At 43.0% G+C, this 27,041-nt stretch overlaps 1 protein-coding gene across 15 annotated transcripts in view; it reads right to left on the reverse strand.

The window, feature by feature from the left end:
* Positions 1-27,041, reverse strand: part of CPNE8 (copine 8) — a 240,245-nt gene that overhangs the window by 57,221 nt on the left and 155,983 nt on the right. For 6 of the 15 annotated variants that reach the window (XR_005591486.1, XM_039515839.1, XM_039515873.1 and 3 more), the window contains 2 exons: positions 14,804-14,850; positions 11,851-12,032 (listed from right to left, as the gene is read on the reverse strand). Coding sequence is in view for 10 of the 15 variants with exons in the window: in XM_039515839.1 (XP_039371773.1) it covers positions 11,851-12,032; positions 14,804-14,850 (229 nt within the window). In the remaining 5 variants the exon portion in view is untranslated. Of the gene's footprint in view, positions 1-11,850; positions 12,033-13,490; positions 14,055-14,803; positions 14,851-27,041 lie in introns of those variants that run through there. The other 9 variants (XR_005591495.1, XM_039515855.1, XM_039515902.1 and 6 more) reach the window with 7 other exon arrangements.

Below are 27,041 nucleotides of genomic sequence, written 5' to 3' on the forward strand. Positions count from 1 at the left end.
CTCACTATGTTGGGAGACACAGGACTACTTGGAATTCTTGTACTTGAAACTAAGCTTTTTGGGGTAAGTTTTTTTTATAATGCCTATGCACAATGGGCTGCCAATTTGGAGGGACCTATTTATTGTTTCATACTATGTAAATAAGTCAAATCCCAGTTTAAGATTCCATACCGAATCTCGGGGCTGGTAGTTAGAAAAAACCTTAACTTCTGAAATGATTTGATTTTATGAGCCAATTGTCCAGATATAGATAACACCTGCAGGCCTCAATCATGATGTTAAACTACTTCCACCACCAAGCACTTGGTGAATACTCTTGGGCTCACTGAATACTCAAAGGGCAATGCATCTTATACTGGTAGTGACTGAAAGTACACTGAGACACATCCTGTGTCTTCTCTTATTGAAATGTAGACATAAGCATCTTGAAGATCTAAGGCCCCAAACTAGTCCTCCTGGTTTAGAGTAGTGATAATACTTCCCAGAGCAATCATATGGAACTTTATCTTCCCAAAGTATTTGTTTAATTTTCAGAGTGCACAGGACACCATTCTATTTGGGAATAAGGGAATACCAGAAAACACCTTTTCCTTCAGTAAAGTTCTGGCACCACCTTCTATGGTACCTATACTCAACAGCGCAAAGATCTCTTCTTGTAGTTTTTCTCATGCAATACAATGGGAGGGGGGCTTTGGCATTAGATCAAACTAGAGGGAACACTGCCTCCTATGAGATGTACAGATTTCAAATATGCCCTTGAGTGTGTTAAGAATAATAACTATGATTCCTTCTGACTTTAAATCAGAAAATCTACCAATCTATTCCCCTATCAAGGACACAACCAACGTTACAGTATGTACCTTTGTTTACCCCTAAGTAATGTCTATCGCAATCTAACCAAAAATAATAGGAAACCAGCAATCCACACTTCATCTTGACTATAGAACTGAGATAAGTACAGTTTGAACTGGAATTTTCCAGGGAACTGATCTGGAATATTTAAACAATATGTTTTAACTACTCTTGTGCAATGGATTCATATGGAGACCATTTTATACATTTATATATGGATGGAGCCTTTGCATAGCTAAAAAAAAGTCCACCCAGAAGATTAAACAAGGATATAGAATATATAGAAAAAGAGGATGTTTTCCTATGCAGACAAACCCATAATGTTCTGAGAGTTAATCAAGTCACAAAGGAGTATGAAAACTATAGAGTTTATGCAAGGTAGAAATAACTTGCTGTCTGAACCAAAGAAACTGAAGGTTACATGGGCCAAACTTCCTTATTCCCCACAGAAGTCCAACGCGTTTTTTCACTCCAAATTAAAAACTGCACTGTGTCTGCCTTATCAATCAGCTATACCATCTTTCTATATGTGGATAATTTGTCTAGGTCCTTCAATATTTCTTATTTTATTGTAAACTTTGAAGAATGTGAAATGAAAGATATTAGGTATCTGTGACGGTAACTCCCCTAAGGCTTTATGGAAATATGCTTAGAATGTGTTTTATGTTACATGGCATATGTAGCATATCTCAAAGATTATGATCTACTGAATCTATTAATCCTATTTGTATGCATGTATCATTTTTGTATTCAAAGTTATGAATATTGGCTGTGTACTGGTTTGATTTCTAAATAACCTTAGTAGAGTATTTGGTCAGTTCCTGGAGAAAGGCATTTTGAAGTTAGGTACTGTGGCAGAGCTCTGACCTTGCTCCTGTGGGTCCTGCGCTTCTAGGTGGTTTATGCTAGCCTCAGTGGCTCACTGTGACCCTCCACGTAGCCCTTCTCTCTCTAGGGCCAGAGTTACAGTCTACTGAGCCCTTTTCATCATAGGCCTGCAAGGAGGTTGGTGAGAGAACTCCCACAGTCTCTGTTGTCCCTGGGAGTTTATTTCAGAACAGGTTAGCCTCCTGTCCTGATGGGGGCCTGACTTCCCCTCCCAGGACATGTTCCTGTAGTGGTGGGTTGGGGGAACCCGGGCCCACTCTCTACTCCGGGTTCTGGCCCAGGGACCCTAATGGTAGCAGCTGTTGGCAGCCAACCTTTCATTGCCAGAGTTGCTGTATTTCCCTGGGCCACTTCCCCACAGCTCTCCTGCTTCTCTCTTACCTTAGGACTCCCTTACTGATGGTTTGAGGGTGTCTTCATTAACCAGCCCTTCAGCTGCACTTCCTCTCCTCTGGCTCCCTGTCTCTCCCCTGCCTTACTGCAGTGAGCTCTTTTTATAGTATCAGCAGGGCCTTAATTAGAGTCAGGTGGTCACATTAACTTAATGGCCTCACCTGACTCTTTGCAGGTTAATTAGAGTCAGGTGTTCTCATTAGCCTGGAGCATCCCCTGCTCTGGTCAGTCAGGAAACAGAAAACTGTTAATCCAGTGGCCAGTATATCTGCCTTCTGCTATTCTGCTGTACCCAACTGGCCTGGGTCTATCACAGTACTTAATAAAGACACACTTAAAGGACAATGAATCTTGGAATGCTCCAATCCACATAAGAAGTCTACCTGAGGACATTCAAGGTAGCATGTGACCCACGGCTGCTACGTGGTAAGAAACTGTGAGTCAGGCATGGACATGTGACTTGCCCAGGTGACTCCTAAACTCCATCTTGGAGCTGGACTTTGCATAGGAGGGGAAGGGGGTCTCTACCCACACAAAGAAAGTCTATTTAAGCCCATGGGAGACCCCTCCATTTTGTCTTCAGCTGGCTTGAGAGAGAGACTCTCCACCCCCAAAGATACTTGAAAGAAACTGGAACAAAGGACAGTGTGCAAGGGGTGAGAGTGATCACCGGACCCAGGCTAAAAGGAGATTAGTCTGTAAAAGGGAGCATTCTGGAACTGGTGAGGATCTTATCTGAGTTCAGTTTGATTAAACATAGATTTGCGCGTTTTATTTTATTTTGCTTGGTGACTTACTTTGTTCTGTCTGTTACTATTTGGAATCACTTAAATCCTACTATTTGTATTTAATAAAACCACTTTTTACTTATTAATTAACTCAGAGTATGTATTAATACCTGGGGGAGCAAACAGCTGTACATATCTATCAGTGTTATAAAGGGCGAACAATTTATGAGTTTACCTTGCATAAGCTTTATACTGGGTAAAACAGATTTATTTGGGTTTAGACCCCATTGGGGGTTGGGCATCCAAGTGTTCGAGACAAGCACACTTCTGTTAGCTGCTTTCAGGTAAACCTGCAGCTTTGGGGCAAGTAATTCAGACCCTGGGTCTTTGTTGGAGCAGACGGGACAGGGTGCTGGAGCCCTGAACCGGCAGGGAAGGCAGGGGTAGAAGTATTCTTGGCACATCGGGTGACAGCTCCCAAGGGGGGGTTCTGTGATCCAACCCGTCACAGTATAATCAAAGAATGTATGACCATGTTCACCAAATTCTGTGGAACTATAAAGGACTGTTTTCTTTCTAAATTATTGTTGCATTGTAGAAATTTTATGAATGATATGGCATAAGGAAGCATAAACACCTAACCTGTGTATAGTCTTAAAATATTAAAAAAATCTTAAAAGGGGGAATTCTAATTAATAGGGTGCTCAATACAAAATACAATCTGACATGAATAAAATGTAAAAAACCTCTGACAAAGAAAAGAACCACAGAAATTTGTTATATATCAAAACTATCTACTGGATATCAATGGAAGTAGCAGGAAAACTGGGGACTAGAAATCAGAAAGCTGATTGACAAGTGTCCAGTAGAAATAAAAAAGCTGCCAACCTCCAATAATCCCTGAAAAGAAAGTATAAAACTGGAGGTCACCAAGTGGAACCTAATATTTTGCTGAACCCATCAAAGAAGCTGTCTTGTCAGACCCTGAGGAGAACTTTGTGGATGAGTGGGAATGATGGGAATGCATAAATAGGTGCCCGCGAGCAAGCCCTGGCTGTGATTCAGGAAGGAAGGAAACTGCTTATGCTTCCTGTTGTGCCGTGTCGTGAACTGGTGTATCTGTGGAGAGCCCCACTTTTGGAAAATTCTGATGGTGACATCCGGTGAAGAGACCATTTGTGGCCGTGAAAGGACCTGCTGAGGCGGTCAGCCAGTTCGTTCTGCGAACCCGGAAGGTACAAGGCCTCCAATTGTATCGAGTGGGCGATGCAAAATTCCCACAACTTGAGGGCTTCCTGAGGAGGAGCACCACCCTGTCTGTTTATACAGAATATCGCTGTGGTTCTGCCTGTCAATACTGATACACATCTGCCCTGAAGATGGGTTTGGCAAGGAGGGCACACTGTGTGCAGCTCCTTTGTGTTGCTATGCAGTGAAAGTTCTGCCTAGGACCAAAGAACCCGAGTCCTGAGATTGCTTAAGTGCGCTCCCATCCCATTGCTGATACATCTGTGATTAATGACAGCGTCGGCTGAGGTTTGGAGAAAGGTAGTCCTGTACATACTGTTTCTGGGTTGAGCCACTACCAAAAAGACTCGAGAACCTGAGGGGTAAGAGTGATCAGTCTGTCTAGGTGGTCTTCGTTCAGTCTGTAAACTCGGGCCAGCCAAGCCTAAAGGGGACGAAAACTTGCAGTCTGACTTGCCGTACCACATACATGCAAGCAGCCATGTGTCTGAGTAATTTTAGGCAATTCTGCACCATTGTGGTGGGGAATCTGCTGAGATCTTTTATGATGGTGCTCATGGCGAGGAAACGAGCTTCCGGAAGAAAATCCCTGGCCTGGGTGGAGTCTAGCAGGGCTCCAATAAACTCTATCCTCTTAGTGGGGGGTTACTGTTGACTTTGCCACGTTCAGAATGAGGCCAAGCCTGAGGAACATCATATGTACCAGGCTCACATAGTCCTCCACTTGGGCTCAAGATTGGCCCTTGATTAGCCAGTCGTCCAGGTAGGGAAATACCTTCCGTAGGTAGGCCACCACGACCGCCATGCACTTGGTGAACACCTGAGGGGCCGCTGAGAGGCTGATGGGGAGGACCTTGAACTGATAGTGGAGATGGTTTACAAAGAATTGAAGAAATCTTCTGTGGGATGGAAGTATGGAGACATGAAAATACGTGTCAAGGGCAGCATACCAGTCCCTCGGATCCAGAGAGGGAATGATGGAAGCCAGGGAGACCAAGTGGAACTTCAACTTCTTCATGAATCTGTGGAGGTTTCACAGGTCTAAAATAGGCCTGAGCCTACCCTGAGCCTGGGGGATTAGGAAATAACAGGAGTAGAAACCCTTGCCCCTGAACTCTAGAGGGATCTCCTCTACTGCGCCAAAATGTAGGAGCGTTTGCACCTACTGCACTAGAAGTTGCTTGTGAGAAGGGTCCCTGAAGAGGGATGAGGAGAGTTGGGGAGGAAGGTGGAAGGGAACAGAATTGGAGAAAATATCCTAATTCTACCATTCTCAGGACCCTCTGGTCTCAAGTTATTTGGGCCCAAGCACAGGCGCCAACTCCGTAGGTGCTTCGAGGCTGGAGCACCTCCGGGGAAAACTTAGTGGGTGCTCTGCACCCACCAGCAGACAAGCTCCCCTCACCCCCCGCCTCACCTCAACTCCTCCCCCACCCGAGCACACTGCATCCCCACTCCTCTGCCTACCTCCCAGCGCTTCCTGCCGCCAAACAGCTGTGTGGCAGCACTTAGGACTTTCCAGGAAGGAGCAGGGAGGAGTGGGGATGCAGCGCACTCAGGGAAGGAGGCAGAGAAGAGGCAGGGCAGGAGTGGGACTTGGGGAAGGGGGTGGGGTGAGGGTGGTGTAGGGGTGGGCCCAGGGGCAGGGGTCAAGCACCCACCAGGAACAGTGGAAGTCGGTGCCTATGGGCCCAAGCACAGCAGAAATGGGATAGATGGTTCACAAAAGGTGGGGAAGGATCTGGGATGTGGACTGGTGCATCGCCCCTGAGAGAACCTTAAAAATGTTTTCTTGGAAGCTGAAGATTGCCCCATCGAGCCCTGGCCCTGGTTCGAGGAGGTCTGTGGGGGCCTTCACCTATTACTTCTACCCCATTTTCTGCTATAATCTTGTCTCTGCTGAGAAGGGTAGAAGTGAGGTGGGGGGCTGAAGCTTAAAATGCTTCCTCTTCAGGGCTGGCGTGTGGAGGCCCAGGGATTTTACGGTTGCCCGTGTAGCCCTGAGGATTAATCTGTTGGTCTGTATAAAATGTCTTTTTGATAAAAGTGTGTAGGCTGCATAGATTAATAGAATTATTTACAATAAGCTGTAATGCAAGATACCTAGAAATTTCTAGGCCAGACATCCTGGCCAATTTCCTCCGTGACGCTGAAAGCAACCTTTAAGACCCTTACTCAGAAAAGTAATAATAGGATACAAACCTACGCAAATTGTCTAGGGACCTTTTGAATGTCTGCTAACCTTTCACCTAGATAGGGTGAAAAGTGGGGTTTTTCTCCCCACAAATCTAACACATACACCGCAGATGCGTACATATCTGTTATTAATACGCACACAAAAGGTCAGCCTATGAAAACAGGTACCCTCACCTTTCCATGGGGGAAAGACAAATTTGGGCATAGGAGGAAGGATTTCTCCCTATAAAAAGGGTAACAATCCACCATTAGGTGGGCGATATACCTATTTTCTTATTGTCTCAACCTACTTCAAAGCCTCTTCCTCCTACGAAAGCTGTCAATATTAAGTCGTAGTATTAAGTCTTTTCACAGCTATAAGTATGAAATAAGTCTTATTTCTGTTTTACTTTAAAACATCTAGTCTAAAAAAAGGGCTTAACTCATAACCAGTTTCTTTATAACTTCCTCTATCACAGGTGTGAACAACACCCTATTTTCTGCAGAGTGCATTTAGAACTGTGATATTTGTAACTTTGTAATCTCAAACTGCTTTTAACATTTTACATTTACTTCTTGTTTCATTGATTTTAAATAAAAGGTTTTAATTGACTAATTTTGTCTCAGTGTAATTTTCTGTCATATTCCCCCAATCTCCTTGTATAAATTCTGTGAAGCCTGATTCAAGACGAACTTTATCTTCTGATCACACATATTGGTGAGCCATACCCATATTATTAATATCTATTAATTATTATTAATATTAATTAGAAAATTAATTAAATAAAACTAAATTAAGTGGATAAATTCCACTGTCCCTACTAACCCTCCCCAAATCAGGCTACACCCTAGAGTCTTTTAGGCTATGAAGCCTAGAGTCCGTCTGTTCTGCAAACGGACTCGAGCCGTCAAAGGGCAAGTCTTGGATGACCTGCTGTACCTCTGGTAGGAGGCCCGAGACCTACAGCCAAGAGCTTTGGCGCATAACAATGGCAGTAGACATTGTGCGTGTGGCCGAGTGCACCGCATCCAATGCAGCCTTGTAATTGCCTTACCCCCCTTGAGAACAGCTCCCAAGTCAGATTGGGAGTTTGTTCGGAGGAGCTCCTTAAACTTGGACAGAGTTCCAAGAATTAAAATTGTAGCGGCTGAGGACCATTTACTGATTAGCAATTCGAAGCTGGAGGTCCCCGGTGGAATAGACCTTATAGCCTAAGAGGTCCAACTTCTTTGCCTCTTTGGATTTTGGTGTAGGACCTTGCTGCCCTTGCCTTTCCTTGGCATTGGCTGTATCCACGATAAGCGTACCTGGTTGAGGGTGGGTGAAAAGGTATTCGTACCCTTTGGAGGGTACAAAGTATTTCCTTTCCATCCACTTTGCCATGGGAGGAATGGAGGCAAGAGTTTGCCACAAGGTCTTCATGGTGTTATGAATGGTCTTGATCAACAGCAAGGTTACCCTTGATGGCCCTTTTGGTGTCAAAATATCTACCATGAGATCTACGTCTTCTGACACCTCCTCTGCCTGAAGACCTAGGTTTTGAGCTACTCTTCTTAGCAGCTCTTGATTGGCCCTACTGTCCATGGCCGGCAAAGAGGCAGATGAGGCCATTACTGCCTTGTCTTGGGAGGAAAATGAAGAAGCCCCCATGGGCATAGGTTTCTCCTGACCCTCCAATTCTCAGGGTTCCTCCCTCAGTGATGCCGCCTGCATGGTGGCAGGCACAGTCCGGCACCACCTCAGTGCCGAGCCCTATCCTTTTGGAGGTTCCCTCACCATTGAGGAAGATAGGGGGGTCCCCACCTGTCCGAGGCTACGGACAGGGACCTGGAGCTCAGACCCTGGGCTTGATGGCCCACCCAGTGGGTCCAGAAAGGCCACTGCATCGGAGCCTGTGATTGAGGATGCTAGGGCATTGTAGGGACCTGGTGTGCCTCCTCTCACTGGAAATGACCAGAATGGTGCCAGCTCTGCCCGGAGATGTATGACTCTGGCTCCGAGGTCGAGTCCGACCTTGAGGACCACAGGGGTGCCATGCAGGACGGTGCCGGAGAGTGGTGCCTAGGTGAGGGGGACTGTTGCAGATGCATGGCTGGTGCTCTTGGAGAGAACTGGCCCCTTGTGCAGTGCCAGTGCCGCTGACTGCTGGGCCATCAACTCTATCAGGCCCCTTGCAGCCTCAAATCTGTCCGGGGATAGATGGCAGGTCCAACATCCCCATTTGGCTCTCCTGCGCTAGGGAGCCCAATGGGACCAGACTCGATGGTTCCGGCTGTGTGGTTAGAGTCAATGGTTCTGGTTTTGTCTGAGCAGGGGCTGAGAATCCCAGCACGGGACACACTCCGCGGGCACCATCGTGCTCCACCGCTCTGACTGTTGGTGAATGCCCCCTCCCAGCTCTTCTTTGTTTCTTTGTGGCACCAGCAAGTGCAACCCATGCCAAGAGGCTGCCGAACTCGTCTTCGGTGCCAGAGAGAGGCGGTGCTATGAGTCTCTGGGTGCCAGGTCCTTTGCCAGCACCACGGCCTTTCTTACTAAGGACAGTGCGCTCCGCACTGAAGTGCTGGGTTTCGATGCCAACACGGGCTGCGCCGGCTGGGAACGAAGAGCCGACTTCATAAGGAGAAGCTTAAGTCTGAAGTCTCTCTCCATTTTTGTTCTTGGGCGGAAGCGCCTACAGATCTTACACTTATCAGTCTGATGGGCCTCTTCCAAGCACTTTAAGCAGGAATCATGAGGCTCTCCCCTGGGCATAGACTTCTGACAGAACGCACAGGGTTTGAGGCCTTGAGATCAAGGCATGCCTCGGTCCCCGAAGGGGAGAGCGTGGTGGGGGAGCAGCCCCCAACAAAGCCCCTTAACTACCAGCTAACCACTAAAACTACCAATACTATGCTAATAAAACTATTTACAAAACAAAGAAAGAAAATGCTAGGGAATTGCTTACCCGAGTCAAGAGAGACACAAACTCCAACGACCATCACTGGTGGTAAGAGGGAACTGAAGAGGCAGCGGGTTGGCAGGGACCTATATACACCTCCATGAAGGTGATATGTCAGGGGGCTCCACAGCCAACTCGATGGGTACCACTAGGGGAAAATCTTCGGATTGTGCATGCGGCATGCACGTATCTACTTAGAATTGACATGAGCAATCACTCAAAGAGGAATTTTAGGTTTATACTCCAGAGGGGGTGCGTGCGTGCCTGAGGAGCTGGGAGTTGCCTTAGCTGTAGCCTTCCTATGCAGGGGCTGGTCAGAGAGCTTGCATGCAACTACCTGTATATATGCTAGTGAAAGTGCAGGCTGGAGGGCTCTGAAGCTTGTCACAGCAGTATAGTGTGAGAGGGAGCCCAGGCTGGTGGCTCAGGGGGCTCAGTGGTACCCCAGTTCCAAGTGGCACCACAGAGGGAACCCATCACAATGCTGTATGCTTGTTTCTCCTTGATAAGTCCAAGGAAAGTGTCCTCAGAGGAATCTTTAAGAAAAACTTTTAGGTAATTAATTTTGATGCTTTAAATTTCTCGCTTTTAAAACAAACTAGAAGTAGGAGGGACCACACTCATAAGAGTGACTTAAGAAGAAGTGTAATTTTACTCCTTGGAGAAATACTTTGAAGCATGATAAATGTATTAGAAATACCAAAGAAATTAATAACTGATGATTATAAGTAAATGTAATAAGACATTTTAGCAATTTTATGTTCTTTGGAATAACTGCTTGAACCCAACACTGGTCTACATCAAAAGCTTTCAAGACTGTATGTTGTGCTCAGTAAATGCCTGGAACATCTGGTACCAAAAGAATCTATAACCCTCTTTAAACCGTTGACTATAAGTCTTGGTGGTTCTTGGCAAACTAACAAAACTTGTTAATTGGTTAAGAATAACTAAGGTTATGTCTACACTTAGAGCTGGGGATAGGATTCTCAGCTTGCACAGACATACTCACATTCCTTGAGCTAGCATGCTAAAAACAATAGTGTAGCTGGGGTAGCACAGGCAGTGGCATGGGCTAGCCTTGTTGAGTACATACCCAAACTTCAGGCAGGTTTGCACACAGCACAGCTAGCCCATGCTACCAATCACCACTGTCCATGCTACACTAATATTCTTAACATTGGCTCAATGAAAACTAGTGTGAGTATGTCTATGTGACATGGGAATCATACTCCGAGCTCCAAGTGTAGATATCCCTAAGTGTCCTGATTTGAAAAATACTGTCTAAAGCAGGGGTGGGCAATCTACGGCCCGTGGGCCAGATCTGACCTGTCCATGTAGCCCCTGGGGGTGGGGAGCAGAGGGCTCTGTGTGTTGCCCTCGCCTGCAGGCACCACCCCCTGCAGCTCCCATTGGCCAGGAACAGGGAAACGCAGCCAATGGGAGCTTCGAGGGAGGTACCCGCAGGTGAGGGCAGCGCACAGAACCCTCTGCCCTCCCCTCTGCAGGGACATGGTGCCAGGAGGGGAGCAGCACAGGGCCAGGGCAGGCAGGAAGCCTGTCTTAGCCCCACTGTGCACCGCTGCCACCCCGGAGCTGCTCCAGGTAAGCAGTGCCAGGCCAGAGTCCGCACCTCAACCCCTGCTGCACCCCTCCTGCATCCCAACCCCCTGCCCTGAGCCTCCTGCCACACCTTCCTGCCCTGAGATCCCTCCTGCACTCTGCACCCCCTCCTGTATCCCAAACCCCTGCCTTGAGCCCTCTCGTATACCCCACACCTCTCCTGCGCCCCAACCCCTTGCCCTGAACCCCTTCCTGCACATTGCACCCCCTCTTACACCTCACACTCCCTCCTGCACCCCAATCCCCTGCCCCAGACCTATATTCACGGTCCTGCATGCAAGCATGAGATGACTTTAGAAGAACTTTAGACTTTAGAAGGTATCAGCTAAAATATTTACCAAATTGGCCAATCTAGTTTGTTACATTTCAGCTTTAAAATCTAACTGGCACTCTGGAAAATTCATAAATTTCCCCCCTTCTCCCTCCTTCACTTTTACACCCTATTTGATTATCTGCAGGATCCTTCAGTTTGAAGACTTTGCCTTTTATACATGTACAAATTGGGACACAATTAGTCCCCAAAAAGTGGGACCGATGAAAAAAGATGACTTTTGTGTGGGATTCTTCTGGAGCCCACAAGTCTATCATGTCCTTCGACTGGATGCCTAGAAGTAGCAGTAATTGTTTGTCAAGCTATTGCAGTTGAGGCCTAGGAAGATTACCTCCTCCTCCTCTTTTGGGGTTTAAAGGACCTTCCTGACTATTTGGGCTTTCTATCTATAACTTAATCCTGATGAAGAGTGCTGAAACTGCTCCCATGAACATGAAAGTTGTTTGCTTTTGAAAGCTGGATGACCCAACTGGTAGAATATTTTCTTCTGTTTTATTGCCTGTTGTTTTGTATTTTGATCACAATACTTCAGAAAAAGAGGCCAGAATTCACTATTGTACTCTCAAGGATTTTCTGTACAGCAAGGAATTCAAGCATACATACAACCACAAAACAACTTTGTTAAACATACAAGAAAGGATATTAAAAATTGAATTCCTATGTATTTTCTTACCAAAGCAAATTCATGTGATACTCTTCCATCTGGGGGCAGCTTAGCCCCAAAACCTAGAGCAGGAAACATTTTGTCACTATCATAGTCTTGAATGATTTCACCTACTGCTTTCAGTGCCATGCCATAAGCATTCAGTTGGTACGGGTTCATATAGTGGAGCGAGGTGGGCTGTGCAGGGTTACCTGTTAAAACACAAAGATCAGATGCATCTTACAATGGATTCACTTGGGAATGCAACTCAGCACTGAAGCTGGGAAAGTGTCCTTTTTCCAGGGAAAATCCAAGATCTGCAACTTGGTAGTCTAGGCTATCAAATGACAGAGTGGTCACAGAATTGTCTCTTGTCCGGAAGATGTTCATTGCAAATGTTCTCATGTAAGTCTGAAAAGCTCACTATTTCACAAACATGAAAGACGAGATTTGAATAAAATAGGAACATACAGCTGAGTATTCAGATAGGAAAAGCAAAATAAGTATGTTTATTAAAAAGGCAGAAATTTTGCTTATGAGCAATAAATGATTGGGCCGAGACATTAAGCACCTAAAGTGAATAAAACCTAAAAACTCTATAATCAATATGATAATACAGCAAACACCTTTACTTCAAAGACAAATGGATATATGAAAAGGCATCTCACTGACAAAATAGAAAAGGTTACTGGAACTCAATACAAGGGTGGGATTCAAACCGACAGGTAGAACCTGCAGCTTGTTAGTGATGGTCAAGCTTTGACAGACCATGAGTGACTGACATACTAAGCTAAAGATGTAAGCATTCGATTGTCCGATTTCATACCATATATATTATTCTTGATGAGCATCTCTCTCTTCCTAATAAACCTTGTTTATTTAAACTTCTTCTGATCTTAAGACTGTTTTGGGATTATTTACAGAGAGCTATTCTGTGAGAGGTAAAGTAACCTTTTATCTCTAAGGAGAAGTAATGAAGGGGATCTGTAACCTAAGTCCATTCAAGAGTTTTGTTCAGAAGCAAGGAGTAGAGATCACTGTTTTATAAAAGTGCAACCAATGCCAAGGTTGTGTTTGACCCAGTACATTACAAAATCTAATGACAATGACCAAGAGTCAAGTTACAGGGGCCTAAGGTAATAATATGTATTTATAAGTTGAAGCCAGTACTTAAAGGTTTTCTTTTTGCTCAGGAAAGACAACTCCTGAAATTTCTTAAATTCATCTGCCATAGTCTTGCACTGCTTTTGTAATGCTAGGGTGGTTGAGATTCATGGTCATGTAAGCAGCGATAACTCCTCCCGCCTCTGATTCAAGTGGTGAAAATGGGAGAAGTCTTGGCTCTTTTCCCAAATGCTTTTGCTGGCATAGCTCTGTTAATGCACAGGGAAGCACACCAATTCACTCCCTCTTGCTACTCATGACTGAACCTTTAATTTATGGAATAGCTTGATTTGAAAGCTCAAACCTTCTCCAAAAATCCCAGAGCAGACAAGCATTTTCAAATTTTTCTTTAAAAAAAGAGTTCAACACAAATTACGAATTACCGAAGTCTGTGATGCTCATATTTTAGATGCCATTATCCAACAGTTACCAATAAGTGAGGTTTGTGGGGCTGCAGCCAAAGAAAGAAGCACTAAGACATGCTTTCTCTATTTGCATCCCTGGAAACCTGCCCGTGGCTGGTGCTTGGTGTATCATAGCACTTCTTTCTTTGGCAGCACAAACCTGCCTGTGTGGGTGCAGCCAGGGAAGGAATCGCTGAGGTGTATCAAGCCCTGGAGAGTGCAGGGAGAGGTACTGGTCAGCCTTATCGGTCCTTAGTACTCCTGCTCCCTGTGGAAAACTTTGGCAGCTGGGCTGAAGCCCCCCTGTGCTGCAGGATGGGAAGGAAGTCTGCAGGCAGAGTAGCAATGGGGTGGGAGACTGCAGCTCAGAGCTGGGGCTGTACACATGAAGCAGGGGTTCTGGGGGCTCGCAGGGCTGCATGGTACCTCTCCCTATACTTTCTGGGGTGCACTCTGCCCTGGCACCAGGGACCCAAGCACTGCATGTTCCAACCCTTCCTTCCCTGATTGCAACCCCGCAGCAAATTTCCAGTGCTGCAGTCAAGGAACAAAGTGATGGGACATGCTGAGCATTGGCTGCAGGCTGCTTCCTTCTCTGGCTTCAGCTCCACAAACGTCCCTGTGGCCGGGGCTTTTCCCAAGTGGTGGTATTAGGGTTCCATGGGGCTGCATTGAAAAAAAAATTCAATAAGGGGCATATTAGTAACCAGAAGTTGTCAATATCATGATTGTTAATAATCTGAATACATTGTATATGTTTTGTGTTTCACTGTACATGTACATGTACATGTCTTTTAAAATATCAAAATTATTTCCCATATGTGCTAGTGGAGCACAAGGTATTTGAATTTTCAAAAGTAGCCTTTAATTTTGGGTAGGACTGAAGATTAGGAATGAAGATATTCATGGCTGAACTCAGCAACCACCTCCATCAACACTGATTTGGTTTTGAAGGCTCTTTTGGATGGAAGATTAACAAATTACAAGCATGTTTACAAAGGAATGCTGCTACACGGTCAATGATCATGTGGTCACCAAAAGCTTTGGTAGCATGATAAGATCGCCAATGATGGACATGCCTTGATAATGATGAACATGATGTTTGCAGGCCATCACAATGTTCACTTTGCTTGTTTATCATCTCTCTTCCTCCCAACCCATTGTCTGTCTTGTCTATTTAAACTATAAGCTCTTTGGGGTAGGAACTCTCTCTTACTCTATGTTTGTACATTATAATAATGGGGCTATGATACAGCTGGGGCCACTAAGCATTATAGTGACACAAATAATACACAATAATTGCAAATCTAAGCTGTGTAAAATAAATATAGAAATACATATGTAGTACTAAAGAAAAAATTTTCTGAAGCTGGACATAGCATTCAATTTTACTAGAAGCTACTTTTGCTACTCACCATTTGATGCTGTGAAATCAATAGCTACTGTGAAATTGATTTGGGTTCTGTCAAACAAGCAAATAGGAATCTTGTTAGTAATACCATTGATAGTTGGAAAAATATACAAGGGAGTTAATATATCTTTTAATGGACTAATATACATGTTATAATGCATTAGCTTTCTGGTCAAAAGGTATCACTGCAAATTCAGGTTAAAATCACTGTGCATTATTTTGACTTTTATACAGTGTCATCGATTAAGCATCAATTCTTGAGGTTACATCACTTCAAAACATAAATTTTCCCTTACCTGTAAATTACATTTGTGTAAGTCTCTCTCTCCCTTTACATATGTAGAAGCGTTATACAACTGGGTGGATTTTCAGTGGTCCCATCTTGGAGAAACCTGTCCACCTCACCAAAGCTTCAGTTCAAAATACTTTACCAATTAATTTTATAGCAATAACTTCATACACTATACACTGAATACACGTCTGACTTTCATTTATTTTTGTCCCACCCACATCCCTTGGCTTTCCCCTTCTTCCTGCCTTCAATACCAGGCAAGCTGGCTGAAACACAATATGTTGGGGAAGAATCAACACGGCTTTTATAAAGGGTAATTAAGCCTAACCAATTATTAGAATTCCTTGAGGATTTTAACAAGCATGTGAACAAAGGGTGATCTAGTGCAGTGGTTCTCAAACTAGGGCCGCCGCTTGTTCAGGGAAAGCCCCTGGCAGGCTGGGCCAGTTTGTTTACCTGCCGCATCCGCAGGTTCGGCTGATTGCGGCTCCCACTGGCCAGGGTTCACCAGTTCAGGCCAATGGGGGCTGCAACGCGCTGCTTCCTGAAGCCCCCATTGACCTGGAGCAGCGAACCGCAGCCAGTAGGAGCTGCGATTGGCCAAACCTGCAGATGTGGCAGGTAAACAAACCGGCCTGGCCCGCCACGGGCTTTCCCTGAACAAGCGGCGGTCCTAGTTTGAGAACCACTGATCTAGTGGATATGGTGTACTTCTTGGACTTTCACAAAGCCTTTGACAAGGTTCCACGCCAAAAAGACTGTTCATGGATCAGTAATGCTTAAAAGATAGGAAATTAAGAGTAGGAATAAATGGTCAGTTTTCAGAGAGGAGTGAGGTAAGTAGTGGGGTCCCCAATGATCTCTACAGAACCAGTGCTTTCAATAAATGATCTGGAAAAGGGGGTAAACAGTAAGGTGGCAAAGTTGGCAGATGATATAAAATTACTCAAGATACTTAAGTCCAAAGCTGACTGCAGAGAGTTATAAAGGGATCTCACAAAACAGAGTAACTGGACAACAAAATGGCAGATGAAATTCAGTGTTGATAAGTACAAAGTAATGCACATTAGAAAACATAATCCCAACTATACATACAAAATGATGGGGTCTAAGTTAACTGTAACCATTCAAGAAAGAGATCTTGGAGTCATCATGGGTAGTTCTCTGAAAACATCTGTGCAATGCACAGGAGGAGTCAAAAAAGCCAACAGAACGTTAGGAGCCATTAGGAAAGGGATAGCTAATAGACAGAAAATATAATAATGCCCCCATATAAACCTATGGTACACCCACACCTGCAATACTGCATGTTGTTCTGGTTGCCCCATCTCCCAAAGATATATCAAAAATTGAAAAAGTACAGAGAAGGGCAACAAAAATGATTAAGGTCCTGGAACATTTTAATATACGGAGAATTAAAAAGACTGGAACTATTCAGCTTAGAAAAGAAATGACTAAGGAGGGATATGAGAGAGGTCTATAAAATCATGAATGGTGTGAAGAAGAAAGTCCTATAACATGAGAACTAGGGGGTCACCCAATGAAATTAATAGAAAGCAGCTTTAAAACAAACATAAGGAAGTATGTCTTCACACAACGTAAAGTCAACCTGTGGAACTTGTTGCCAGGGGATGTTGTGAAGGCCAAAAGTATAACTGGGTTAAAAAAAGAATTAGATAAGTTCATGGAGGATAGTTCCATCAACATCTATTAGCCATGCTGGTGAGGGACGGAACCCCATGCTCTAGGTGTCCCTAAATCTCTGCCAGAAGTTGGGACTGGACAACAAGAGATGGATCACTTGATAATTGTCCTGTTCTGTTAATTCCTTCTGAAGCATTTGACAAAAGCCACTGTCAGAAGACACAATACTGGGCTAGATGGACCATTGGTCTGACCCTGTGTGGCCATTTTTACATGCTTAGTGGCTAGGACAGAGGACCCAATCTTGGGTCCAAGAGTCAGCTATCACTGAAGTCAAGTGAGAATTTACTGCCAAGGAACAAACACACTGATTTGCATACCATTTTAATACCAGTTATGATCCACTTTGTTATACACTGAAAGGACTTCCTACCCTTCTTAAGGACAAACCATACTTGGGACTTTCAACAAAAATAAAAAGGAAATCTCAGGACCTGAACTGCAGTATTCTAATGAAATAAAAAACAGGAGGCACGGTTCTCTTTCATTTGAGGATTTTGGATTGTCAAAAAAAGTAGGGAATGTGACTGTCCTGATCCCAATGGTGTTGAGAATCCACTTTAGGTTTAAAAAGATGGTAACATTTTAAGTGTGGCTTTCAGCAGGACAAAGTATAACAGGAAACAAGCAAGACTGAGCAGCCAGCTTACCCACACTATGAGCTAAAGTTCACACCATAAGGAACACCACTTCAATTTAGAGTTCTATCCTGAAAAGCATCTATGTAAAAATGGCAATTATTATTCAATAGATTTGTTCTGTGAATTTAGAGACATGATTACTCAAGTTAGTGATAGAGAATTTTTTTTTAAAATTTTAGCCCTTTTAAACACTAGAACTAGAAAAGCAAAGATTGAGTGAGCAATCGACTATTCCCTCTTGTGCACTGACATATTTTGGTTAAGTTCCAACCATCTAGTATACGTATTACGTGAGTGTCCTGCAGCAGCAAATGGCCTTGATCTGCTGCCATTTCTCCCAGTCTGAAAAAATTGGGGGTGGAATAAAAATAAAGTGCTTCATGACTAGGTGCTTGAATTCTATTGCATATAACTCCAACAATTTGTAGTTATCAGGCAGATAATGGCAGATCCTACCTCTCAAGAAAGGCGAGACTTGCCAATACCTGTTGTGTCAGGAAGTCTTCAGTTCCCTTGGAATACTCATAATTGGTCTGAAATCCATGGAGATCAGTTTATGAAAACCTACTTTGACCAGAAGCTGGACTTCACTGAGGAGAGAGATAAAAGCTGTTGTAGTCTTTCTGAAAGTATCAGAAACTTTGTAATCTTATGAAATAAGGCCTGCTGTTTTGCTTTATCCAGAGTCTCACACAAAAGATGCCTGTCTTCTAAGGGTATGGCTATCAAGCTTCACTTGGCCTACATCATCAGACCGTCAGGACATCAGGCACATTACCATTTTGCATAGCTTATTGGCTATAAGGAACAAAAAGATGATGAGAAGCAGTGCAGGCCTGCCAGCTTTAGGGTAATATACAAGGGAGTCTTCAGGCTATTTCCTTTGTCATGAAAGGGATAGCCAAAACAGCATAAGGTCAAGGACACTTCACCTGAAGAGTTATTCTTGGTGTCCTTGCTGTCTCTGCTGGTAACAGCCTGCCTTTTTTTAAAAAGGCCCTTTGATGTGAGGCACTGTATGAGGGAAAAGAACAGTCTTTTATAGGTGTTGTGGCTCAGGCACATAAATTCTCATTAGGAACTGACAGGGTGGAAGAAAGGAGGAATTTGTCATCCAGCCAAAATTCAAGCAATTTTTTCTCAGAGTAGGAAAAGCAACCTTCTTTGTGCACTCGTTTCTGAGTCTGCCATTCCGAGCTGCCTGGCAGCAGGAGACTGGGCCAGACAGATACTGAGTACAGCAGAGAGGAACAGGAAGAAGTACAGGCAAAAACCAGATAAAAGAAGAAAAACAGTTGGCATAAGTAGAAAAAACTAAGACTAAATCTCAATTGGAAAATTAACAAAAATCTTTTCACCTATCAGCCTTTTACTAGTCTGTTTGATGGACACAGTTTCTGAAGTGTTCCTCCCTGTGGCATCATCTGCTGCATAGCTTTATAATTGTCCCAGGTAAGAGGAACACAATTATGAGGATTTGTGGATAATTCCTTGAAAAAGAAATGTTGATTCCTGACTCCATGGGGGACAACATTTTGCTTTGCCCTGTGGGACTTGAAGCACCTGATATAGCTATTAGCTACTGAAAAGCATGAGAAATATTGACTCTGTGCATGCCAATCAATGCCTACCTCCATTAGGATAAAAGGCTTCAAACTACAACTAACCCTAACTCTCAACTTGGTGAGCTAGAAGCTTCTATGTACATCTTTTAGTTATCTGTTTAGTAGATGGGCTAGAGTTGTCACTGAACTCTGGTGAGTCATTGGTTTGCCATGGCTTCTGTGTCCTAATTCTTATATAAGGGACTCTTGCTGTGGTATTCAGAATTCTGTTGATCACCATATTTGGAATCTTCCCCCCCCCCACCTCCCACTCCCAGGCAGCTTGGTCTAGCCTTTGTTTTGTGGGGAACTTCACCTTTTCCTGCATGTCTCTAGAGGTGCTGTGGCTCATACACAAAAATCCCTATTAGAAATTGACACGGTGGAATAGAGGAGGAATTTGTCATCCAGACAAGATTCAAGGAATCTTTCCTCAGAGAAGAAAAAGCATGTCTTCTTTGTGCACTCATTTCCATGCAGTAATTTTGACTGATCAAGCTGGAATAGCTTGAGTTTCTATGCATTGATTTCCTTGTGTTGTTTCTTGGTTGAAACTTTTAGTTGACAGATGTTTTTATGTGGCACAAGTAGTTACTTGAAGAAGGTTTAACCATTTTATCAAAGAGGCAAAGGATGGGGAACAATGAGTCTAGGCTTTGCAGGTGAATGAGTCAAAAAGCAGAACCTTACCATTCAGAATAGATTCCCTATGACACATGGACAGGGTCTCATAACGGTGGACAGAGTCTTTTTCCACAACACGGGAGGAGTGATAAGCTTGAAGATCCTCAGCTTGGGAAGGACACAGTCTCCAAGAAAGTACTGGATATGGGAGGCTGCTGTTTCCAGTCAGCTAAGTAGGTAACTAATGGGATGAGATTTTCTGGCTAAATTAACATTTGGGGTAACAGAGCAACAAGGGGGCTGAGGTAATATCTTTTCCTGGACTAACTTCTGTTTGTAAGAGATATAAGCTTTTGAGTTACATACAGTTCTTCTTCAAATCTGGGAAAGGTACTGATAATGTCACAGCTAAATACAAGATCAAGCAGATAGTTTAGCACACCGGTTCTCAAACTTCATTGAACTGTGACCCACCCCACCGGCCCTTCTGACAACAAAAATTACTGCAGAACCTCAGGAGGCAGGGACTGAAGCCCGACCCCATCCCAGCCCCGCTGCCCTGGGCAGAGAGGGAGCAAAGCTGAAGTCCAAGGGCTTCTGCCCTGGGTAGGAGGCATGTAATCTTAGTCCCCCACTCTCTCTTCCCCTGGAGCTTCAGCCCAGGCAGTGGGGCTTGGGCTTTGGCCTTGGCCCTAGGCCCCAGCAAGTTTAACACCAGCCTTGCCAACCCCATTAAAACAGGGTCCTGACCCACTTTGGGGTCCCGACCCAGTTTGAGAACCCCTGGTTTAGCATAAGTAGTTACCATATATTCTAAGGGACCATTCAAAGTGAAGTGGCCCATTAACACCTCTGTAGTCATAGAACAAAAAAGTTAGTGTGTTACAGATTGTTGGCATAAGCCATAAATCTAGTGTCTTTGTTAAGCCTATGAATTTTAGTGTCTAGATAAATTATGAATTTAAAGCTCCAAGGCTCATATTTTGAAAGTGTTGTGCAGGTTTCCTTTGAAGATGAGGACTGAGAGATCAGATATAATGTGATCGCTTTGTGAAAAGTATTCACAAACAGATGATATAGCATTTGTGTCTTTTATCATCATTTTCCTCTTTGGGTTCATCCGAGAGCACAGTGATTGCCTGGTTTCACCCACATAGTTGTTGTTTGGGCATTTAGGCTTTCTACACTAGTACTTTTGTCTGTAAACCTTTTGTTGGTTGGGGTGTGAAAAAACTACACGCCCTGACTGACAAAAGCGCCAGTGTGGTCAGTGGTATGTGGGTGGGAGATGCTTTCCCACCGACATAGCTACCGCCACCCAATGGGGGTAGTTTAATTATGCCAGCGGGAGAGAGCTCTCCCCCAGCATACAATGGCTACCCGGAGACCTTACAGCAGCACAGGTCGGTAGTAACTTTACACCTGTAAGGTCAGTAGTGTAGACATAGCCTTAGCGTACTGAATAAAGTACATCTACGTGTTGTGATAGGCATAAGTAGGGCCCATAGATCTTGAAAGGTATGTTGTGGGAGTTGATCATTGTAGCAGTGGAAATATGCCTGCAAGTTTTGCATCCGTTCTGTGCCACTTAGATTTGGTGTTCCCTGGTCTGTGCACAGCTTGTTTCTGGTGATGAGCTTGGAGAGGCTGGGCAGTTGTTTGAATGTAATTTGTATTACATGATTTCATAAAATTGCAGCCCTCTGTTTTTAACTCAAGCAGAAGAACAAGGAATGTAGGTCACACTTACAGGATTGGGAATTCTATCCAGCAAAGCAGTGACTGAGAAAGAATTAGGAGTCGTGGGTAGATAATCAGCTGAACATGAATTCCCAGTGTGAGGCTGTGGCCAAAAGGGCTAATGCATACTGAGATGCATCAACAGAGGAATCTTAAGTAGGAGTAGAGAAGTGATTTTACCTCTGTATTTGGCAGTGGTGCAACTGCTGCTGGAATACTGTGTTCTGGTCTGGTGCTCAGAATTCAGGAAAGATGTTGATAAATTAGAGAAGGTTCAGAGAAGAGCCACAAGAATGATTAAAGGATTAGAAAACATGTCTCAGTGTGATAGATTCAAAGAGCTCAATCTATTTAGTTTAACAAAGAGAAGATTAAGGGGTGACTTGATTACAGTATTCAAGTATCTACACAGGGAACAAATATTTAATAACTGTCTCTTCAATCTAGCAGAGATAGGTATGGCTGGAAGTTGAAGCTAGACTTCAGACTGGAAATAAGGCAGAACTTTTAAATGCTGAGAGTGATTAGCCACTGGAACAATTTACCAAGGTCACGGTGGATACTCCATTTCTGACAAATTTTAAATCAAGATTGGATGTTTTTCTATATGCTCTACAAATTATTTTGGGGATGTTCTTTAGCCTGTATTATACAGGTCAGACCAGATGATCACAATGGCCCTTCTGTCCTTGGAATAAATGAAGAGAGTGTGTGTGTGTCAATTTCATACCTATAATAATTGTGATATAAAAGACCAAAGCAAACACTTATCTTTTTTTGAGTTATCCTTTCATTTTAATCTATGCTTGTTTTAGAATTATTTCTATAGAGAAAGTAGTAAGAAGTAGAACCAATAACTTTCTCCTCCCACCACCGCAATCAAATGTGTAGGTCTTGTAAAGTATCTATGCAATGATCACACAGAGGTCACTAGATTTCCTTTAATGTTACTTTAGCTGTCATCTCATATTATAGATGCATAGCCTGAGAGAACAAAATTTCCAAAGACCAAGACAGCTATAATAAACACTGTAAATACAGTTCTCCAAGCTCCACAGTTCTGGACTGTGACTTCACATAGTTTCCTATGCTCTGATGTTTTCACCTTTATAGTATGTAGTTGAAACATTCAGCTCTCAAACTGATCTCATTCAGCATCAGAGAAAGAAGCTGCAGAAAACTGGAAACCAGTTATACAGTGCAGCAATAGGCTTTGGGAGAAAAGGATAAGGAAACTGTAGGAAAAAATAATACCGGGGGGGGGGGGAACAAACAAACAAACAAAAAACCTACGGATAATCCTAGTAGTTTAGCCATATTAAATTTGCTTTAGTATTCCTTGAACAGAAAATAGGTATGGTAGCTTCTACCCAACATTCACATGCAAAGAACACTGGAGCCAGTTATGGAAATTTTTTCAAAAGGTAAGAATTGAGTTGCAAACATGCATGCCCCTGTGTGAAGGGTTATTAAGGAGGAATATGAGCACCACCATAGTTAAGTTTCAGCAGAATTTTCCCTCTAACAGGTAAATACGATAAAACATGGAATATCATGGCCATAATTGAAAGAGTCTGGGAAAACTAATTTCAGAAACTATCTGTTGTAGAAATACCAGGGATGAACATTTTATAAAACAAGAAGGATGATTAGTTTATTTATTTGCATAACATTCCTCAGAATACTTTTGTCTGCGTTCTGGAAACAAACTAAAAGTTATGGACATGCTTTAGAGTGCACTGAACTTATTTTTCTGCAATTCATTATGTAAAATTATTTTTAATAGAATCTAATAATGTTTTATTTGAATCTTCCAATTTCAATCCAACTTCATTATTACCATCATTTTGTGTGTTCATTAACAAATAAAAATATGTTTTACTTTACTACATTCTGGTAACTCTCATACTGCACTGTTTGGTATGTTAAGAAACACCCAGTACACAGGCCACCTAAGAAGTTATGTCGCAGTTCTAGTCTTCAATATCTAATGGAATGAAAGTCAATTTTTTTTAAAATGGCTGCCTAAAGTTGAGCTTCTACATCGCTATTTAGGTGCATGATTAAATAAAATGAATTTCAAAAGTATCAAGACCTAGCAGCTTTCACTTTTAAAATCTTGGCTTTAATGTTTAAATCCTGTAAGCACAGTGTACTTTATTAATTAGTTTTAGTTGAACAAAGCCAAGTACAGCTTTATTTAATCTATATGAGGCTGTTTTGCAAGCAATGATTTAGCAATATCTAACAGCAATTATTTTTAACAAGTGCTGAGATACTATAGTGATGGACCCAGGATAAAGAACATAACATAAGAACATAAGAAAGGCCGTACCGGGTCAGACCAAAGGTCCATCTAGCCCAGTATCTGTCTACCGACAGTGGCCAATGCCAGGTGCCCCTGAGGGAGTGAACCTAACAGGCAATGATCAAGTGATCTCTCTCCTGCCATCCATCTCCATCCTCTGACGAACAGAGGCTAGGGACACCATTCTTACCCATCCTGGCTAATAGCCATTTATGGACTTAGCCACCATGAATTTATCCAGTCCCCTTTTAAACATTGTTATAGTCCTAGCCTTCACAACCTCCTCAGGTAAGGAGTTCCACAAGTTGACTGTGCGCTGCGTGAAGAACTTCCTTTTATTTGTTTTAAACCTGCTGCCTATTAATTTCATTTGGTGACCCCTAGTTCTTGTATTATGGGAATAAGTAAATAACTTTTCCTTATCCACTTTCTCAACATCACTCATGATTTTATATACCTCTATCATGTCCCCCCTTAGTCTCCTCTTTTCCAAACTGAAGAGTCCTAGCCTCTTTAATCTTTCCTCATATGGGACCCTCTCTAAACCCCTAATCATTTTAGTTGCTCTTTTCTGAACCTTTTCTAGTGCTAGAATATCTTTTTGAGGTGAAGAGACCACATCTGTACACAGTATTCGAGATGTGGGCGTACCATGGATTTATATAAGGGCAATAATATATTCTCAGTCTTATTCTCTATCCCCTTTTAATTATTCCTAACATCCTGTTTGCTTTTTTGACCGCCTCTGCACACTGCGTGGACATCTTCAGAGAACTATCCACGATAACTCCAAGATCTTTTTCCTTACTCGTTGTAGCTAAATTAGCCCCCATCATGTTGTATGTATAGTTGGGGTTATTTTTTCCAATGTGCATTACTTTACATTTATCCACATTAAATTTCATTTGCCATTTTGTTGCCCAATCACTTAGTTTTGTGAGATCTTTTTGAAGTTCTTCACAATCTGCTTTGGTCTTAACTATCTTGAGTAGTTTAGTGTCATCTGCAAACTTTGCCACCTCACTGTTTACCCCTTTCTCCAGATCATTTATGAATAAATTGAATAGGATTGGTCCTAGGACTGACCCTTGGGGAACACCACTAGTTACCCCTCTCCATTCTGAGAATTTACCATTAATTCCTACCCTTTGTTCCCTGTCCTTTAACCAGTTCTCAATCCATGAAAGGACCTTCCCTTTTATCCCATGACAGCTTAATTTACGTAAGAGCCTTTGGTGAGGGACCTTGTCAAAGGCTTTCTGGAAATCTAAGTACACTATGTCTACCGGATCCCCCTTGTCCACATGTTTGTTGACCTCTTCAAAGAACTCTAATAGATTAGTAAGACACGATTTCCCTTTACAGAAACCATGTTTCAAGTACACTATGTCCACTGGATCCCCCTTGTCCACATGTCATAATCACAAAATGCCAAAGAGAAAACTGATATGAATCACTAATCAGCGAGTGCTAGGAAGGTTTGGGACAGGGACTGGGAATTCTGTTACCAATAAAACAATATAGAATAATAAAAGGAAGTTAATATTCTGTGGTAATTTTTTCAGAAGGTAATCACTAATTATGGCTCTAATCCTACCAGAGGGAAACATGTGGATGGACCCTTATGCATAACCAAATACCTCTGTTACTCTGCCCACTGTACAGAGGAAGATAAAGTAAATGCTCCAAGTATGTCAGCACTTATTTAATTGTGCCTCCATGAAGGGTGGCTAATTAACTGAATACTTCTACTCCTGTTGAAGTATCAACCCCTACGCTAACTACAAATATATTGCAAGCCCCAAAAATAAACCCTCTCATGGGACACTCTCCGAATTTATCAGTCCTTAACTCTCCAGCAGTTATAATTGCTGCAAGGAATGTGAAAACAGTAACAGAACAGAGTGAAGAAAGAATATTTGAGAAATTAATCATAGAATTGTAGGACAGGAAGGAACCTCGAGCGGTAATCTAATCCAGTCCCCTGCACTCATAGCACGACTAAATACTATGTGGACCATCCCTGACAGGGGTTTGTCTAATCTGCTCTTAAAAATCTCCACATGTGTTTAGTTCAGTCACAAAGTAGAAAGAATGCCTTATAATAGGTGTTGTAAGCTTTCCAAAGTAACAAATTCAAAAAGGGCAAGATTAAGCAATAAAGATTCCAACAAAAGTATTTTCAAACTATGTTTAAAAATTTCAGTTGAAACCCCTAAAAGTCATTACAAGATTTAAAATTCTTAATACATTCACCCCCCAAAAAACATAAATGAACACTATATTTTTATTCCTCTTGTGCTTTCTCTGATTGTATTTAAAAGCACCTATAATAAATACACAGAGACACTATAGAGTTCTCATGTCCTGCAGTTCAAGTGCATTTACTGACTGAATGTCGTCAAATTTAGAGTTTTTAAGTTACCATGAAGGAAATCTATGCAACCCAGTGTGTACACAGAATACCACTCTGGAAGTCAAAACTATGACATCTGTTAAATGCAGAAGACAAGCATTCTAACAGTACAGTACTGGTAAATTTGTTTGAATCCATGCCCTTCCTTAGGCCCAGCAGGCCTTTATAGTTCAGGAATGAATCATTCTTATAACCCTACAACAACGTGGGTGAAACCCACCAATCTATTCAATTATGAAAAACATTTTTGAATAAGTACAATTATGGCAACTAAGCAGATGCATAACTCTGGCATTACATAACTTTTGAGTGCTTCACTCTGCAACCTTAATAGTGCTCTTTACCATAGTTTTATAGTACATAATTTCTTAAGTTTTAAAAAAAGCAAATTGAAAATAGAATTCTAGCATGCAGCATCATACTGACACCCAGATGGTCCATCAACATGATTCGAACCTTTAGATCCACTTGAGATAAGGGAGTATCTTATAGCAATAGCAGGTTGCTGTCCTCTGTGGATTAAAGGGGACAAGACACACACTTTGCTAGTGGGTTTCACAGATGTTTGCTGTCAGCAGAGGAATGGTGAGATTCAGGAACTTTGGGTTCCACTCCAGGTTCTGGAGGGGAGGGTGCTCTAGAAGCCATCGACTCTTCTGCCTATTCCCTCCCAAGTGTGACCCATTCTGCCATGACCCGCCAACCTCTCCCTGTTCGAGTCCTCTCTCTTCTCCGCCCCGGCTCCTTGCCCCAGTTCCATTCTCCCTGCCTCTACAGTCCTAGTTTCCACTCCCCAGATTTCTTATCCCAATCTCCTTGCCCAGTCAGTCCTAGGTCCCACTCTGAGTTTGCTGGCCAAGTCCCAAAGTATTCATCACACCCAGTCTAAGTGGTCTATACGCAGACATAAGGA

This window comes from Mauremys reevesii, linkage group 1 (genome assembly GCF_016161935.1).
Source record: "Mauremys reevesii isolate NIE-2019 linkage group 1, ASM1616193v1, whole genome shotgun sequence".
In the NCBI taxonomy this organism is placed as follows: domain Eukaryota; kingdom Metazoa; phylum Chordata; order Testudines; family Geoemydidae; genus Mauremys; species Mauremys reevesii.